Source organism: Prionailurus bengalensis, chromosome A1 (genome assembly GCF_016509475.1).
Source record: "Prionailurus bengalensis isolate Pbe53 chromosome A1, Fcat_Pben_1.1_paternal_pri, whole genome shotgun sequence".
Classification (NCBI taxonomy): domain Eukaryota; kingdom Metazoa; phylum Chordata; class Mammalia; order Carnivora; family Felidae; genus Prionailurus; species Prionailurus bengalensis.
Genome location: NC_057343.1, coordinates 138,831,474 through 138,849,571, shown reverse-complemented (window position 1 = coordinate 138,849,571; position 18,098 = coordinate 138,831,474). Strand labels below are relative to the sequence as shown.

Sequence of the window (18,098 nt, the reverse complement as noted above, 5' to 3'; positions counted from 1 at the left end):
TTAAACGACTTAACATTTATACACTTAAAAGTATTTTCTTGAAAACAGCGCTTCAAATGCTTGACCCAACAAGCAAAGCTCTCCGAAGTACCTAACTCTTATAAATGTAATAAATTAAATGTACGGTGACTTCCTTAATTCTCTGGAACATGTCAATATTTTTGCAGGCTTAGTAACATGTTAAAGTACTTTTAAACTAGGGGCGCCTGGGTGGCTCAGTCGGTTGAGTGGTTGAGTGTCCTACTTCGGCTCAGGTCATGATCTCGCGGTCTGTGAGTTCAAGCCCCGCATCAGGCTCTGTGCTGATGGCTCAGAGCCTAGAGCCTGCTTCGGATTCTGTGTCTCTCTCTCTCTCTGACCCTCCCCCGCTCATGCTCTGTCTCTCTCTCTCTCTCTGTCAAAAATAAAACATTAAAAAAAAATTAAAAAAAAATAAAGTACTTTTAAACTAAAATTCAAGAGTCTAAGATCATTTAGGCATTTTAAATTAGAATCCAAAGGCCAATGTTACATACCATAATATGGCTAACATGCCAATTGTGTTTAAACACTTTAAATAACAAATACTAACTTGTCCCAATGAATGTAAAAACTCACCTTCACTATATATTTCATCTAAGAACTGCGGCACTCAGTGAAGTCCTCTCAAAGGGAAGCAGTAGTTTTGGGCCCAGAGGCCAGGCCAGTTCACAGTGCCAGGAGGACGAGGAACTCAAGCTTGGGGAATTTAAGAGTAGGTTAACTACTGTAGCTAATTCAGCATTAAATGAGAACACCAACAGTGGATGGTTGTGATGAGAACTGAATAAAACAATTTATGGGAGGGGCGCCTGGGGGGCTCAGTCAGTTAAGCATTTGACTCCCCATCTCAGCTCAGGTCAGGATCTCAGTGTTTGTGAGATTGAGCCCCGCGTCAGGCTCTGTGCTGACAACACAGAGCCTGCTTGGAATTCTCTCTCTCTGCCCCTCCGCTGCTCGCATTCTCTCTCTCTCAAAATAAATAAACATTTAAAAACTAATAATATATGGGAAAACCCTTATCACATGTCACACACTTGATGGCAGCTAGTTTTAGACAGAATTTCATCCTCTCAATTTTTACTAGTACACAAATTACCACCATACTTAAGAAGTATTTTTAAAAGCCTTTACATATGACGTTTATTTAAATAAATTAATTATTTCAACATGAAGACAGTTTCTGACCTCATCTAATCTCATAATTACTCAGGGAAGCAAACTCCTGGTTTCTCATAAGCCAGTGTGCTGTATGTTTACATAAGTCAATTCATAAAAGGGAAACTACACCTTATTTTTGAGCACAGGCTCTTACCAGACCACAGAAAATTTTTTTTCTGCTTTAAAAAAAAAAAAAAAATCTGAATTCACAGAACTAAATTTTAAGAGGAGATTCCCATTGTAGAATCTTCCTTTAACTAAGGGTCCTTCTAACCCAAGGCATGTTTCCTTACAGATAATTAACACATGAGGTGGAAAAGGAATGGGAAGGCGGGAGAGGTAGCCAGTGTGAAATGTGTGTGCCAGCATTCACTAGCCAGGAACTATCCATCAAGAATTGATACATCTCAGAAATACAAGAAGAAAATAAGAATATCTTTATAAAAAAACGTGACTTACATAGAACTTAAAAAAAAATACAACTATTTTCCAAAGCAAGCTACTCTAGCTTGGGTTCTGAAGCACAAGATGATTATGGAAATTGAGAGATAAAAATATAAATACAGATCAGAGAAAATGGTTTTCAGAAGGGTCGGGAGCTACAAGATAAGCTCCAAACATACACAACAAGATGAAAGGCTAATTCTTACAAGAGAAATGACAAATTTTATCACTCCTTTGACCTGAGGCAAGCTGAAAACTGGGCAGAAAAACAACATATCGAGATGGAAGAAAACGTGGTCCACTAAAATCTGTAGACCTTGTTCTGACAAGGATGGTCACGATTCACGGAATAAAAAGAGTATGTGGAATGGAGAATACAATTGTTAGGTATCAAAGCTGCCTCCTCACACTTTCTGAATACATATCTAACTAGTTCAGAGTTAAACTGTTCAGAGCTGGCCACTGATTTGCTGCAACTGGAGCAGAAGCAGTCCCACTACCAGTGGAAGCAGAACACGGGACCCATGATAAATGATGATGTCAAGCAGAGGGAGCCAAGCCTGAAAATCCCAAGGGCACCGATGAGAGTGAAGAGAGAATTTATTTGTCGTTGCCATTTGTTGTGTTGTTGCCGTTGTTGTTTTTCCAGGACAGAAATACAAAATAAAGCACTGTTCCTTTAGCAGGATTCCAGCTGAAACCCATTCCAGATTCTGAATGCCTGCCCAGATGTTCATACACAACTTCGCTGTATTAAAATCAGTATCAATTTGTCCAAGGTGAACAATACACTATGACCAAGATAACGGAGATCTTTACCAGCAGAAGATGCCATGGCATAATTCAAAATATAGTACATATTTGGTAAACCATGGTAAACCATGTCTTAAAATAGGTTCTTATTTTCCAATTATAGCTATTCAGGTCTCTTCCATAAAACTCCTTCTGTGAATAGTTTTGGGGTAGTTTTTAATCTATCAAAGAGATTCTCTTTCCAATAATTAATAGAATCAAATCGATTTCAAGTTAGCAGTTCTTACAGGTCTCTTTAAGCAGACACTATGATTCCACCTTCTTGTTCTCTAGAAATCCATCAGATGCATGCTGCCACACAGAAGTGCTTTCTTTCCTTGTCATAGTAGCAAAGAGCATATCCATCATCCCCAAGGTTTCTAGTAGTTCTCTTTGGTAATCAATCTCTTTCTCTACAAGTCCTTGAAGTAATAAAAACTTTTTGTCAACTACGGGTGACTGACCAATCACAGGAAGATATATATCTGGAAAGAGAAATAAAACACATTAATGGTAAGTATCTTTCTAAACAATAAACGAATAGCCAATGTTTAGGAAAAGTGTAAAAATATTACCTACAAAGGTACTGAAAAATCTGTACTTATTTTACAATTTATGATTTATAGAAAGCAAACAGTCCAACTGAATAAATGTATTCAAAAAGAAATAATTACAGAAAGTAAACTGTAGAGGTTCTTATTTCATTTTCTCATTAAAAAAGTCATCATTAGTGATGTCTAAGACAAAGTTCTTTAGTTATAATTATTCTCAGCAATTCAGAACTACTGTAAACATTTTACTTCCTTTAAAATGCACTGTTTTGCTAATGTTGTTTGTTTTCTTCATGATAATCTCTACTGGAGAATTGATAAAACAAGATATTGTAATCTATTTGATTTCATTATCTGACACCTCTATTGTTGCAAGCATGCTAGGATTTTTCAGGTTTTAACAACTACTCACCAATAATTATTTCAGCAGCATTGATCAAAACAGGGGCAAATCTTGGCTGAGAAAGATTCCTAAAAAGCAAAAATTGTTTACTGAAACTTGTAATCTTTCCCAAAAGGTCCTTAAAATAGATTTCCTGAATTGTTCGTTCAGTTGTCTACAAAGGTCAATCTAAAAGTAAATGTCTCTCATTTGAGATAAAGAAGGATTTCCGATGCAAAATACAGGTTTCATGACATAAAACATACCGTATCAAAAAATTAAGAACACGACTGATTTCCTTTTCATCCCGGCCTGCAAGGGCATTTGCAAGGACTCCTCTTCGATTTAGCTCCTTTATGATGGAAACTGTAATCTCAGGTGTCTTTATTGTACAACTAGGCTAGAAAAATTTTCAGAGTCAACACGAGCAGATAAGACATCAAAGGAAAAAGATCATAGTCTTGGAACTCACTAACAATTACCGAAGTTAAATAGGTTTTTATCTTTACAGTTTGGAGTAATGGTAATGCACAAGACAAGTAATAAAATGAGTCTTTTAAAAATATGCTCCTTACGGGTTCATCAACTGTAACAAATGTACCATTTTGGTGGGGGATGCTAGTAATAGGAGAGGCTATGTATGTGTAGGGCAGGGAATATATGGGAAATCTCTGTACCTTTCCCTCAATTTTGCTGTGAATCTAAAACTGTTCTAAAAAACTAAAGTCTTACTAAAAATAAAAATAAAATTTAAAACACACACACACACACACACACACACACACACACACACACACACATACACACAGCATATTGTATGTATGTATACATGCTCCTCACTTACCTCAAGGACTCTGTCAAGTGCTTTAGAGACCCGGAAGTTTTTCAGATCCCTGTCATATAATTCTAGGTGTTTCTTTGATGGCCTGTTGATCAAAATGTCATCCTGTATTACAAAGCAAATTTATAAAGAAAAATCAGTTTCTGTATAGAGTTGCATTGAAAACAAATTTTTTCATAGTGGTATTTTTTTACACCAGGGTGACCCTGAACTGCGTAATAAATACCAGGCATATGCCAAGAATGCAGACTAATTGAAAATGGAATACTTTGCCACATCAATGTATTATTAACTCTCCTATGACTTAACTTATAACATATACACAACACCTCACTCTGGGCAAATATTACTCATTTCAGTTCTCTTTACGTGGCAGCCTACGTGACCTAGCAGAAAGAGAAACCAAGAATGTGAGAAACAGATCTAGTCCCAACAACTCTGGTAACCAGTAACAAAATGCTACATAGACTGTAACTTCTTTGTATCTCCATCTCCTCAGATGCCAAATGGGGATATAACTGGCTCTGCTACTGTTCAGGGTTGTTTAGGACATTCAATCAGATACCATATGAAAGATATCGTTTTTGAAAATTTTTTTTTTCCCAACGTTTTTATTTATTTTTGGGACAGAGAGAGACAGAGCATGAATGGGGGAGGGGCAGAGAGAGAGGGAGACACAGAATCGGAAACAGGCTCCAGGCTCTGAGCCATCAGCCCAGAGCCTGACGCGGGGCTTGAACTCCCGGACCGTGAGATCGTGACCTGGCTGAAGTCGGACGCTTAACCGACTGCGCCACCCAGGCGCCCCTGTTTTTGAATACAGTAAAATACTGTAACATTATAATGATCCAGGATATTAAAGTACTCCTTATTCCCCAGTACTTATTAATAATGTTCCCAATCTAGCAATCTGGAGAGAGAGCTAATGTAGACAAAAGCAAAATAAAGCTAAATGCCATGTGAACTACACGTTCCAGTAACGTGCAGGGACGGAGTTGGCTACTCTAACAAACTACACCATCTAAAAAGAAAATGTAAGAAATACACAAATACCCGTTGCTTCATGTAATTTTTTCCTTTAATAAAAGTTCGATACGCAGGCCTTCTTCTCCTGGGAAGAGAATCCTTCTTTGCTTCAGATTTCCTATGTTTAACACTTAGTATTCCATTGGTCATTCCCACAACTATTGTCTCATCTTCATGCTAAAAGCAATTAGAAATATAAGTTAGTCTATTCCTAACACATCATTTATCTTACTTTTTCTTCAAAACACCATTTATAAAGCTTATCCGCACTTTCACAAGAGTTCCATTCAGATAGAGATACTTTGCCTAACAATGATCTATGCAAAAAGTCAGAACAAATCATTTTTTCTTCCAGGATATGATTTTACTGATAGAACATGTTATATCCAGTGTAAATTATCACTGGCACTTTGTATAATAATACAGAATTAATGACATCTTGGGGAACTTCTAAAATAATTTTTTTCCTACATCCTCTTACTAGGAAAAGGATTATATGATGGCATGACTTTCCACAGTCTGGCCAAGAGAATATTTTATAATAAGCTTTTCCTCTTCTAATTCAGATTTCTATATGATGTATTCAAATTTCCTCTTCTTCCACGGCTCATGAAACTTGACAGTGGACATTCCAGAAAGAGCATCAACAAAGACAAGCACATTCACTTTGTTATCTCCTTCTCTCTCTCCTCTTTTTTTTTCCCCCTCAGAGAGCCAATGTGACTTTCTAGAGTATGTTAACCCTAAGTTAAATGTGTTGAAAAGAGATTTAACAATTTCCCAGATCCTGTCTTTAGAGTTAACAATGCCTACAGCTGTACTCAGTTTGAAGCTGTATGGTGAACAAGACCTAAATCTCAATTCATACTAAATTACTGGGACAAGTCATATAATAGCAACTGTCTTAACTATTTCATGTGGCAAGAAGAAAATAAGATTTATTCAAATACAAAGATACACTGTAAAATTCCATTTCAGTTTCACTCAACAATGTTAGTGAAAGCTTTAAAAAGGGCTAAAAATACTTACTGCAAGTGCAAGACTCAAAATTGAAGCTGCATAATCAAAACTGTGGACTACTTTATAGGAAGTCGTGCTATATATTTTCACCTTCCTGATAAAAAGGAAAGGTCTGTCATAAATCACCTTGGAAAGGAGTATAAAATGCAAATTTTCTACTTTTTAGAAATATATAAACATTAAATTTTACACATCAATGAAGGAAAATAACAATTAATAACATTAACTGCAAACTAATTCATCACTGAATCTTTTACAACTGAACTATTTGTCAGCACTAGCCATGTCTGTACAAAGACCTGACTAGTCACCAGAAGAACAGACAGCGAACCAACGTAGCCTGAAGATGACACGTGAGAGTAAAGAAAAAGTATCAAAGCCCACTGGAAGTCAAAAGAGCAGGGTTTCTCAATGTTAGCATGCTCTGCACCATGGGCCAGATCAGTCTTTGTTGTGGAGGCTGTTCTGTGCACTGCAGGAAGCTCAGCAGCATCCTGAACCACTACCCACTGCAGGCCAGCAGCTCACCACTCCCAACTGGTGCCAACAACCCAAAATGTCTCCAGCTGCTGCCATGCATCCTCTTGGAGACACAAGTCACTGTGGGCTGAGAACCGTGAACAGAGCCAACTCACACTTGATTTTTGAGGGACACATCTAAAACCTGAGTCCCAGGGGCGCCTGCGTGGCTCAGTTGGTTAAGCGTCCGACTTCAGCTCAGGACACGATCTTGCAATCCATGAGTTCAAGCCCTGCGTCGGGCTCTGTGCTGACAGCTCAGAGCCTGGAGGCTCCTTCAGATTCTGTGTCTCCCTCTCTTTCTGCCTCACCCCCCCACTTGCACTCTCTCTCTCTCTCTCTCTCAAAAAAATAAACATACATTTAAAAAAAGCTTTTTTTTTAAACTCGAGTCCCAAATTGCCTAGTAACACCATTTCAGAGAATCTGCTACCTATTTACATAATAAATTCCTTTCTGTTTAAAATATTTTCTAGGGGCGCCTGGGTGGCGCAGTCGGTTAAGCGTCCGACTTCAGCCAGGTCACGATCTCGCGGTCCTTGAGTTTGAGCCCCGCGTCAGGCTCTGGGCTGATGGCTCGGAGCCTGGAGCCTGTTTGGGATTCTGTGTCTCCCTCTCTCTCTGCCCCTCCCCCGTTCATGCTCTGTCTCTCTCTGTCCCAAAAATAAATAAACGTTGAAAAAAAAAAAATTAAAATATTTTCTAGCTTTTAAAATATGTATTAAGCATACTGAAAAACCAAGGCTTTCCATAATAGTGAAAATAGGAAATATGGAAACAAAATGACCAAAAACAAACGAATGTAAGTAACTACAAGAATTGTGCCATAGTTCTAGCGACATGCTACTGAGCACTTGAAGGGTGGTTATGAAAATGAAGAGCCAAATTTTCAATTTTACTTGATTTTAATTAACTTATTTTAATTTTAAAACTGAGGCAGTATTAAAACATTTTTCTGTTAAAACTATATTTCACTTTAATCACTATAAATTACCACATCATAGGGCACATATTGGATGCTTAATTTGTCTCTAGTCTCTTGGTAATAATTTTTACACGGATTACGCGTTGAAATGATATTTTAGATACATTGAACTAAATGAAACATATTATTAAATTAATTTTACCTAGTTCCTTTTGCCTTTCTGTGGCTACTACAATATTTAAAACTACATATGTAGCCCACATCTTATTTCTGTTGGCCAGCACTGTTCTAGAACTTTAACTAATGGAATACTAATGCTTATATAAAAAAGGAATATTTGAATCACGTTCAAGTATAGAAATTTTCACATACAATTTTAAGTTTTGAAGAATATAAGCTAGAATGTATACATACACTCAGAAGAAATCTTTTAAAATATACAAATATATACACAAAGGATTTTTTAAAGCCACAGAATAACAGACTATTTTAAGATTAACGTTCAAATGGTTCAATAAAATTCCTTAAGTATGCAAGTTAACACACTAAATTTTGTCAAGTGAGAAAATAAGTTTACTGTATTGTAAATAAAAGGTCAAAACTATTTTCAACTCAATAGCTTTTCAAAGAAGTCATTTGACAGAACATTTATTTCATCACAAATACTGCAGAAATAACTCATTTTCTCAAGCAGTAAATATTTCTACAATACCAATAATAAGGAAAGAAAATGAAAATGCTAACCTATCCAGTGACCCAGAGAGTAACCTCTGTCCAGAGCTGCTCAGATATAAACATGTCACAGTTTTATGATGATTTTTCAAAGATACTAGCAACTGTCCTCCTTTTAGTACGTCCCAGATTTTAACATAACGACCTCCTATAGAAAGAAATCGTCATTAGTTTGAAATTCTGCCTCTACATTCAATAGTTTCAAGATTTGAAAAGCATTCTTTACTAGACACTGCACAGCATGGAGGTGAAGTGAAGGGTTCTGCAAAACTGCCTAGTTTCAATGCTGTCTCTATCATTTATTGAGTTTGTAACCGATGATAACAAATAGTTCCTACCACGAAGAACTGTTACAACGAAAAATTATTGCATACCTGTAAAGTTCACAGAACTTTACAATAAATATAAATATAATAAAAAGTATAACCAAAATGGATTTTAAGAAAATTGTAATAAAATCATTCTGCAAAAGAAACGTGTCACTACAGAAATGAAATAATATAGTTTTATTTCCTAAAAAGTTTGTGAATCCTAACAAAACTGAAAAATTTCCCTATCACTTCTACTCTAAGAGTTAGAAGCGTCCTTAAAGGCAATTTAATCTAATAGTTTAAAAAGAATTCTTTTACTATAGCATCTTCTATTTCAATGAAATATTACACAGAAGTCTAGAAGGTAAAATTGAAGAATGAGTTGGAGAGGGGGGAGCAAAGGTCTTACCTATCCTGCCTGGGAAACCGGGCCTGGGAGCCAATTCATAGTCCCTGTCTCACCGCATGTGGCAGCTCATGAGAGCACAGTTTAAAACAAGTGATCCTAGCCAAACTCTCATTTTCAAAGTCTACAGGAGTTAAGGGATTTTCCAAGGTCATACAATTAACTAGTGACGCAGTGGAGATTAGCATACACGTGTCCATTCTCCCCATTCAGCTTGTTTCCATTTCTCAAAATGACATCAAGAAAAATGGATACATCTGACAATGTCATCAATTTATTTTGAAACTAAACAGGTACTGGGGAAGAAGTACAAAACAGGGTAATTTCTATTCGGGTTTTAGAATTAAGAAAAAAAATCTATACACACAGCCATATACGTGCTATGAATTATACACACCACCTTTGTATTCTAATGTCAACACATTAACTTTGACTTGATAAATCAAAGAAGCCGATTTATTTCTTCAGTTCTCATTTTGAAAACGCTCTAGGATCAACATTACAGAAAAATACCTCAGTTCCAGCTTGATGAAAAACGTACCAAGACCCCTTTTGAACGCCACATTATACCCTCCTCCAGAACTACTGGCTATTTTCTGGACAAAGTCACTTCACTCAAAAGAGACAAAAACAGACAAGCCTGATTCTAGAATTGAAAGAACTGTGATCTCTTTCAACCTAAGACCTCTTAGGTAGGAATAACAGGCATACAACCTGGATTTCTGGCTTATATACACAATGCAGGCTCTCGAGTTCTGGGATTTCAGATCTGCCACTCTATCGCGGACAAATTACTTTAAAAACTTTTATTTATTTCCTTAGTTGCAAAATAGGGAGAAAACTCACTCACTTCTAGGCTCAATAATTTGTATGTAAGAGCCCAGTACCTGGCTCACATTAGGTAGTCAATAAATAATAACTGCTTGCTTGTCCTGTTTATCAATTGAGCAAAACCTAGGTATGTAATTCAAGTGCACAATATTAAATTATAAAAAGTAACTGATAAAGACATAACTGACTCAAAACCAACTATATAGGTAAAAGCAATTTTTAAAATACCTGCTGATACCAGAAGACCTCCAGAGGGAAAGAGCAGGACACTCTCCACTGGCTGCCCATGCTCAACAGAGATCACACTCTTATTGGTTCGTGCGTCAAACATCTTGAGGGTATGATCATATGACCCTAAAATGTCAATTTTGGTATTAGGTGAGTTTCGTTACTCAAATCAACAAAAACTAAATATACGTGTGTGTATGCAAACAAATCTGAAAAGGAGAAAGGGCTTACATAAAATTTAAAGACACATATGTATGTTCATGATGACAAAGTACCTACAAACTCTGGGACCACTGATTATTTCTGAAAAAGCATTACTATACCATACTATATCATATAGGATCTTAAACTATTCCCATCTTCAAGTTATTGTCACTACTCAATCACATGGGAACCTCTGCACAAGCACCCACAAAGACTGAACTCCATTATCTTTGTTTCTCAGCTGCTTGGAGGCTCTGTGAAAACCAGAGTACTAAACCATAGTTCAGACACTCATGTTTTCAAGGAAGCCTTATGTTTCCAAACACACTTGGAAGACAATAAGAACAATCATCAAAAGAAGAAAAAGAATTGGATAAACAGAAACATATTCCTTTATAAAATTTTTTACATTGCTCTATCCCAAAAGAGTCCCAAAGCAGCATCAAATTATATCGCAATAAAATGATCAACTTCAGGAGGGAAAAACAGTTCACCAACCTGTTACAAAGAGATCTGGGTTCAGTTTGCTAGCACATCCACACCTCACATAATCAGAATGTTCTTTGAATGTCAGAATTTCTTTGGAGTTTGGAATATCCCACAATTTAACCGTATAATCATCAGCCCCAGAGACCACATGATATTTGTCAGCTGTAAAATCGACTGTATGAACTGCTCTAAAAAATTAAGGATCAATATGTTAAACAGCAAGAAAAAAAACTAACATAAAACATAAAATTCTGCTTTTCCCCAAATAACAAAAAAAAGCTCAGTTTTAGGGAGTAATTGTAGGGGGAAATCATGAGAGAAAAATCTTTAAAACAGATATCCGTCCCTAACCCAATTTAAAATTCTAAATACCCTTACACTATGAAGTTAATAATATTCAACAGCCTTACAAGTTATTTTCTATATGTTAACAATTCTACAAAACTGCTCAATAAAGGTAAACGTTCTAAATGTTGGAGCAAAGGTACTTTTAATTTAAAAACTTTCAAAATGGGGGACAGGCACCTGGGTGGCTCAGTTGGTTGAGCGCTGACAGCACAGAACATGCTTGGGATTCTCTCTCTGCTCCTCCCCCGCTCACTCACACCCTCTCTCTCTCTCTCTCTCAAAATAAATGGATAAACACTTAAAAAAAATTTTCAGGGGCACCTGCGTGGCTCAGTCAGTTAAGCTTCTGATTCTTGATTTTAGCTCAGGCCATGACCTCACGGTCTCTAGGATCGAGTCCCACGTCAGGCTCTGTGCTGACAGCAACAGAGCCTGCTTGGGATTCTCTCTCTCCCCCTCTCCCAAAATAAATAAACTTACTTAAAAAAAATATTTCAAACTGGGGAGTTCTTTACAAAATTTTAAGAAGACTTGACACTAAGTAGGATCATGTTAAGTGAATTTGTTGTATTTTAAATGTTTCACTTATGAGAAAAGACCTTCCTGATAATACACTGTAAAAAACACTTCAGATTTTTAAATCAGTAGCAAATGTCAGAATTGAAAGTGGTAATTCTGATATGAAGTTATAATATAAAATTGCCCTGACCATTTATCAAGGGGAAAATATTAAATTCAACAAGAAAAAATCAACCTTCCAACTTGCCTTCAAAATGAGGACCTCCACTATAGTTCAGCCTATAGAGTTCTCATTCATAGTTGTGAGGTGCCTTTAGATCAGTGGTTTATAACCTTGACTGATCACAGAACTCACTAAGAAATCACATGAGGGGCGCCTGGGTGGCGCAGTCGGTTAAGCGTCCGACTTCAGCCAGGTCACAATCTCGCGGTCTGGGAGTTCAAGCCCCGCGTCAGGCTCTGGGCTGATGGCTCAGAGCATGGAGCCTGTTTCTGATTCTGTGTGTCCCTCTCTCTCTGCCCCTCCCCCGTTCATGCTCTGTCTCTCTCTGTCCCAAAAATAAATAAACGTTGAAAAAAAAAAAAAAAAAGAAAAAAAGAAATCACATGAAAGCTATAGGAAATCTTCCCGGAAAAACATACATTTCTTCAAATGTCACAAACAATTCTACAGAATTCATGAGCCCCATCAAACTGGACCATAGGACTGGCCTAGATTAAGCACTCTGTCCTTGAACAATCATGAAATAAAGTATATACAGGTACATAATCTTCACAGAACTTCTCTATGTTTTTATTCAAAGCCCCAAAAAAAAGAAACCAAAAAAGCTTACAACAACAAAACAACAAAGAACACGTAAAAACCAACTGTCTGTAACAATATGGTGACAGATGTTAACTAGACTTATTATTTTGCAACACATACAAATATCGAACATACAACTGAAACGAACATGTTTTGTTAATTATACCTCAGTTAAAAAAAAATTGTTTTTAAATTTTTAAACACTGGCTCTTACTTAGTATGGCCTTCAAAGTGCCTGAGGGGAGCTCTCCCAGTTATATCAAAAAGCTGAACTCCACCATCTTCACTGCCAGCCACAAGCAGTCTACCGTCCTGACGAAAAGTAGCACAGTATGCTGTGTCTTTAAATCGGGAAAAGGTTTTTATAGGTTCTTGAGAATATCGGCCATAAATGTGAATCTATGAAAAGATAAAAAACACAGTACGTAACCAAATGCCTCTAGATCAGTAGTACATATAAAGACACAAAAGAAAAATAAATGTAGTATTATATTTACCCTCGAGGAAGCTGTGACAGCATAATTATATGGAGGCTGCGGAGAAAAGTCTACTTTTGACACTGCACCAAACTCCTTGATCTGAACAGGGGTCTTAACAAAACAAAATACAAAGTATTAACAGAGTTACAACTGGTAAGACTGTTCAAGCATTACATAATTTCTTACTCGATCGTTTCACTTTGTTCTTAGTAACATTTACTAGGTTGTAGCTAATACAGAAGTATGAAAAAGCAAAAAAGGTCCAAATAACATCACCCAGACCATCCTGGCTGTCATTAAAGTAAATAACTATATGGCTGGAAAACCATACTCCACTCTTTCTCTTCAGCTGTGGAGTTTTCTGTGATTATTACTGGGGAGAAAAAGTTATGCCTGTGCCAGCATACATTTAACCATGTATTCTGTAACTGACACAAAGATCACACCATGCAGGCTGTTCTGAACCTCGCTTCCTTTCACTCAATTACACATCTCAGCTAATTTTTCATATGATCAATAGCTTTGCCGTCCATTATAGGGTACATCATAATTTACTTTACCGGTCCGCTACTAAGGGACACAGGTTTTCCCAGAATTTCTAGCATTACAAATAATACTTTAATCAACATCTATATACCTGTATCTCAGCAAATTTAGGGGACTGTAATCTTTGGGTAAGTTTCAAACTGTGGAACTTACATGGCCAAAAGGTATTTTTATCACGATAGATAATGTGAAACTGCCCTCCAGAAATTCTGCATCAATTTTCCTCCCTCAAGTAGCAGTGATCAAAATTTTTCATTTGTGCCAATATAACAGATGAAAAGTAGTATCCAAATTATTGTGGTAACTGACATTTCTTTATGAGTGAAGCCACAGCTCTTTTATACATTTATTGGTCATTTAAATTTCCTGTTCCATTAACCTCCCAATCCCAATCTTTTTCCACTTTTCTATTTAGTTGTTCATCTTTTAAAAAAAAAATAATTTTCAAGCTTTTAAGGATAGTCTAGCAGAATTAATTCTGCATCACTTTCTCCTTAGTTTTGCAAAGGCAAAAAAAATTTTCTCGCATGACATTCAAATTCTAAGATTTAATTCATTTGGCATTCATTAATCATCTATTCTGCGCTAGGTCCTTGTACGATTAAAATGATTAAGCAGTAGGGACTTTTATAAAAAATTCTAAGAAAAAACATCAGCTACCTAATTTTCTACCCAAATTATGAACTGGTGATTGATTCCTTTTAGTTATTAGTTCTCTATTAGAGTATCCAAAGTATAACATATGCTGGAGAAATGAGCATCAGTACAACCCCCTCGTTACTGTCTCCACTTACCTTATAGTTGTTCCAGTACAGGGTGTCTTGGGTGATTTTTTCACCAAGTACAGGATACGTCTGAATAGCTACAGGCTTATAACCAGCCATAATTTCATATAATTGGACTGTTATCCAAGAATAAATAGTTTGAAATTGATGTTAGAAATAATTACAGTGACTCTGCTTTATGTCTGAAAAAGAAAACATTTTAAATACACGTTATTCTTAAACCTGTATAACTTTCACTTTGTGTCTTTTCAAAAGGCTGTGTGGTAGCTTATAGGATTAGTGACCAATAAACCATTTAATTATAACACAGAAGAGACAACCTTAAGGAAGCAGGTAGAATACAGATAGGACTACCAGAGTGCACCCTCTACTCAGCTATACACAGAAGCTGTACACAAATATTCTCACATCTAACTAGCCAATTTACAACACTTGGAAGTAAGTCTGGCTCAACCATTCATCCAGTAGCCAAAGCAGAAGTGCACTGGCTTGGATTGTTTATTTCTTAACAACAGAAAGCATTAAGGTGAAACTGCAAATAGAAAAGTTTCTTGAAACCAAATTTAAGATAACATTCAATCTGTAAGAACACAGTCTAGGGTCTTGACTTCCTGAAAGCCTTAGAAATACCAAGAAGGAAAACAAAGCTAGTATTCTAATGGAAAAGCTTAAAATTAAAAATTTTTTAAATTCTTTTTTAATGTTTATTTACTCTTTGAGAGAGAGAGAGCGTGCGTGCACACAGGCGAGGGGCAGAGAGAGGGAGACAGAATCTGAAACAGGCCTCAGGCTCTGGGCTGTCAGCACAGAGCCCGACGCGGGGCTCGAGCTCACAAACGGTGAGATCATGACCTGAGCCAAAGTTGGATGCTTAACCGATTGAGCCACCCAGGCAACCCAAAGAAGCTTAAAATTAAATTTAAGAAAAGGGGCTCCTGAGTGGCTGAGTCATTAAGTGTCCAACTCTTGATTGCAGCTCAGGTCATGTTCTCCTGGTTCTTGGGATTCAGCCCCACAAAGGGCTCTGTGCTGACAGGGGAACCTGCTTGGGATTCTCTCTGTCTCCCTCTCTCCTCTCTGCCCCCATCTCTAAGAAGAAATAAATAAATATATATAGGGGCGCCTGGGTGGCGCAGTCGGTTAAGCGTCCGACTTCAGCCAGGTCACGATCTCGCAGTCCGTGAGTTCGAGCCCCGCGTCGGGCTCTGGGCTGATGGCTCAGAGCCTGGAGCCTGTTTCCGATTCTGTGTCTCCCTCTCTCTCTGCCCCTCCCCCGTTCATGCTCTGTCTCTCTCTGTCCCAAAAATAAAATAAAACGTTGAAAAAAAAAATTAAAAAAAAATAATAAAATAAAATAAAATAAATATATATATATTTTTTTAAACAGTAGGATAAAAATGAATTAAAACTTTTAACTAACATAGAATTAAGCCAAAACATCTCTCCAGAACTATTCAGCTGTAAAAGAGATTCATGTTATCAGTGGTGCAACTCATTGTCTATCCCAAAAAGCCTGGTAACAGTGCATGAGTAATACCAAAATGAATAGGGATGGCATATGCTAAAGGCTATTTTGATGAAACACAGCAATCAATGATTAAAAGGAAGGAAATGTTTCTGTTCATTCAAGTACCTACACTGTATAGGGCACTGTTCTAGGCTCTGGAGATACTATGTTCAGTAACACAGATATGGGTCAGTGCTTTCACACACTCCAATATTCTCCATTTTAGGTGGTGATTGGCAGAATCTAGGACTATGGAATCAGCTTTGACTTGTCCTTCCTCTTCACTTTTAACATCCAAGTAGTTAAGATGATTTTACCTCCCAGATCTTTCTAAACCTCCATCATGTCCACTCTACCAAGTTCCACCGCCCTAGTCAGATCTTCTCATCTACTGATATGGTGCAGTATAAGGGCTCCTGACTCCCTCATTCATCTTTCAAATAGCCATCAGCAAGATCCAGCTTTTGCTACAAAGCCCAACCTTGCCTGAAAATAAAGGTCTAAGCTCCCTAACATGGCATGTGATCTGGCCCTTGCTTACCTTTCCAGCTTCACTTCTTTGTTACTCCCTTTTAACACAGCATTCTCTTTCTTCTCTCATTCTTTGCTCATTTGTCCTCTTTTGCCAGGAATGATCTCCATCTACCCACTTGCTATTTATCATTTAAAGCTCAACTCAAGAATCACATCCCCCAGGAAACCTTCTGTGAACTAATCCTACTTCACTCTGCATATTTCTGTCACTGTGCATAGTAAAATTGCATTTGTAATGATCTCTTTTTCCTACTAAACTGAACATTTTGTACCTGGAAGATTTTTTTTTAAGTGCTCAAAGAAAACTTGTGGAAGGAAGGAAAGAAAGCATTGTGTTGGGTTCTATGGAAAAACACAAAATTAAAATCACAAATGGTGTCTGTAATATGAACATTACCACACAGCAAGAGTCAACAAACTTCTTCTGCAAGGAACCAGAAGATAAATATCTTAAGCTTTGCTGACCAACAGGCAAAATGGAGAATATCATGTTGTTACAAGAAAGCAAGCAAGAAAAAAAATCCCAATTTTTTACTACCCCCCCCTAATAATTATGAGTACAATTTTATGTTTATAAATGAAAAGAATGAGATTTATGGAGGCGGGGAATAATATTTTACTCACTTCGGGTTCAAAGTGCTTCCTAGCATCAAACAGATTGCAAACAGTTACCTGTAAAACAATTCTAGGCTCACTGGCAGGCGAAAAGAAACCATCACTTGCCCAGATTTAGCCTGCGGCTCCTTCCCTTACTAGCATACAGGCAAAGCCATCCCTTACTAGAATATCGGCAAAGGAATACCTAACTCTGCCTCGAGAGAAACAGTTTAAAGCTTTAAATGTTTACAAGTGAGGAGTAGTAGTGGTTTGCCAGATAAAAGTGAGATACAGCACTGGAGGAGAGGGAGAGGGGGAACACGACACAATACAAAGGCATGCAGGCAAGAAATGATGTGAAAATGAATAAGAAAATGATCAGGGACAGGTCAGAGCCTGAGAAACTGAAAGTAAATGAATAGATACTACTACAATCCGACGCAGAATAACAGATATATGCTATAAGTAACGTACAAAGTACTAAGCGCTCAAAAAAGATTTTTAATTCTAACCGGGAGGCTCCCAGAAAGATTCACAGTGCATTTCAGCTCGGCCTTGACGTATAAGATCAAAACAGACTGACCTCTTAAGATGAGCACAAGCGCGCGGGGTGAGGGCAGCATTCGAAACCGAGGGAACATCATTAGCAAAGACAGAGATGGAAATTTGCCCATTGCCTCGAAGGGATGCGCATTAATGACGGTGCACAAGCGAGAATGTGGTCGTAGAAGGGGCAAATATGGGTCGAAGCTAAGCGGTGGGGATCCTGAGAGGTTGGTTAAAGAGTTTCAGCCCGTCTGCGAAGACTGGGAAGCCCCAGAGGAGCACGCGAGGTAGCAAAGCAGGCCCGACGTGAGTCCGGACTGCGCCCACCAGGAGCCGCCTTCACCTACCTCCGATAGGCCCCGCGGGTCCGCCGGGACACTTTGTGTCCAAGGAGAATTTCTTGGATTCGGCCAGCCCCCACCCGGACTATTAAAGCTCACTCGCGGAAGATCACGCGGACTCTACACGGCGCCGCCGAGACACAGAGAGGGCAGAACTACCTGGCCGGTCGCACAAAAGTGACGTAAGGGCGTAGGCTCACGTGACTTACGC

The 18,098-nt window shown here is 37.8% G+C and overlaps 1 protein-coding gene across 1 annotated transcript; it reads right to left on the bottom strand.

Moving 5' to 3' along the window:
- Nucleotides 1-1,133: 1,133 nt before the first annotated feature.
- On the bottom strand, nucleotides 1,134-18,069 carry UTP15 (UTP15 small subunit processome component). Its single transcript, XM_043591937.1, has 13 exons — nucleotides 17,894-18,069; nucleotides 14,372-14,544; nucleotides 13,050-13,142; nucleotides 12,767-12,951; nucleotides 10,890-11,068; nucleotides 10,188-10,313; nucleotides 8,424-8,559; nucleotides 6,245-6,329; nucleotides 5,243-5,392; nucleotides 4,193-4,294; nucleotides 3,615-3,748; nucleotides 3,379-3,437; nucleotides 1,134-2,900 (listed from the first exon to the last, which is right to left on the bottom strand). Exons 2-13 carry the CDS (start codon nucleotides 14,459-14,461, stop codon nucleotides 2,683-2,685), a joined length of 1,557 nt encoding a protein of 518 aa, XP_043447872.1. The 5' UTR covers nucleotides 14,462-14,544; nucleotides 17,894-18,069; the 3' UTR covers nucleotides 1,134-2,682.
- Nucleotides 18,070-18,098: the final 29 nt, after the last annotated feature.

Excerpts from the sequence above, each read along its gene's own strand:
- UTP15 (XM_043591937.1), bottom strand. The coding sequence starts at position 14,461 with ATGGCTGGTTATAAGCCTGTAGCTATTCAGACGTATCCTGTACTTGGT. Across the intron at positions 3,749-4,192 it reads CACTTGACAGAGTCCTTGAG|CCTAGTTGTACAATAAAGAC; the intron begins GTAAGTGAGGAG and ends AAATTTTTCTAG. Across the intron at positions 3,438-3,614 it reads GTTCTTAATTTTTTGATACG|GAATCTTTCTCAGCCAAGAT; the intron begins GTATGTTTTATG and ends TTTGCTTTTTAG.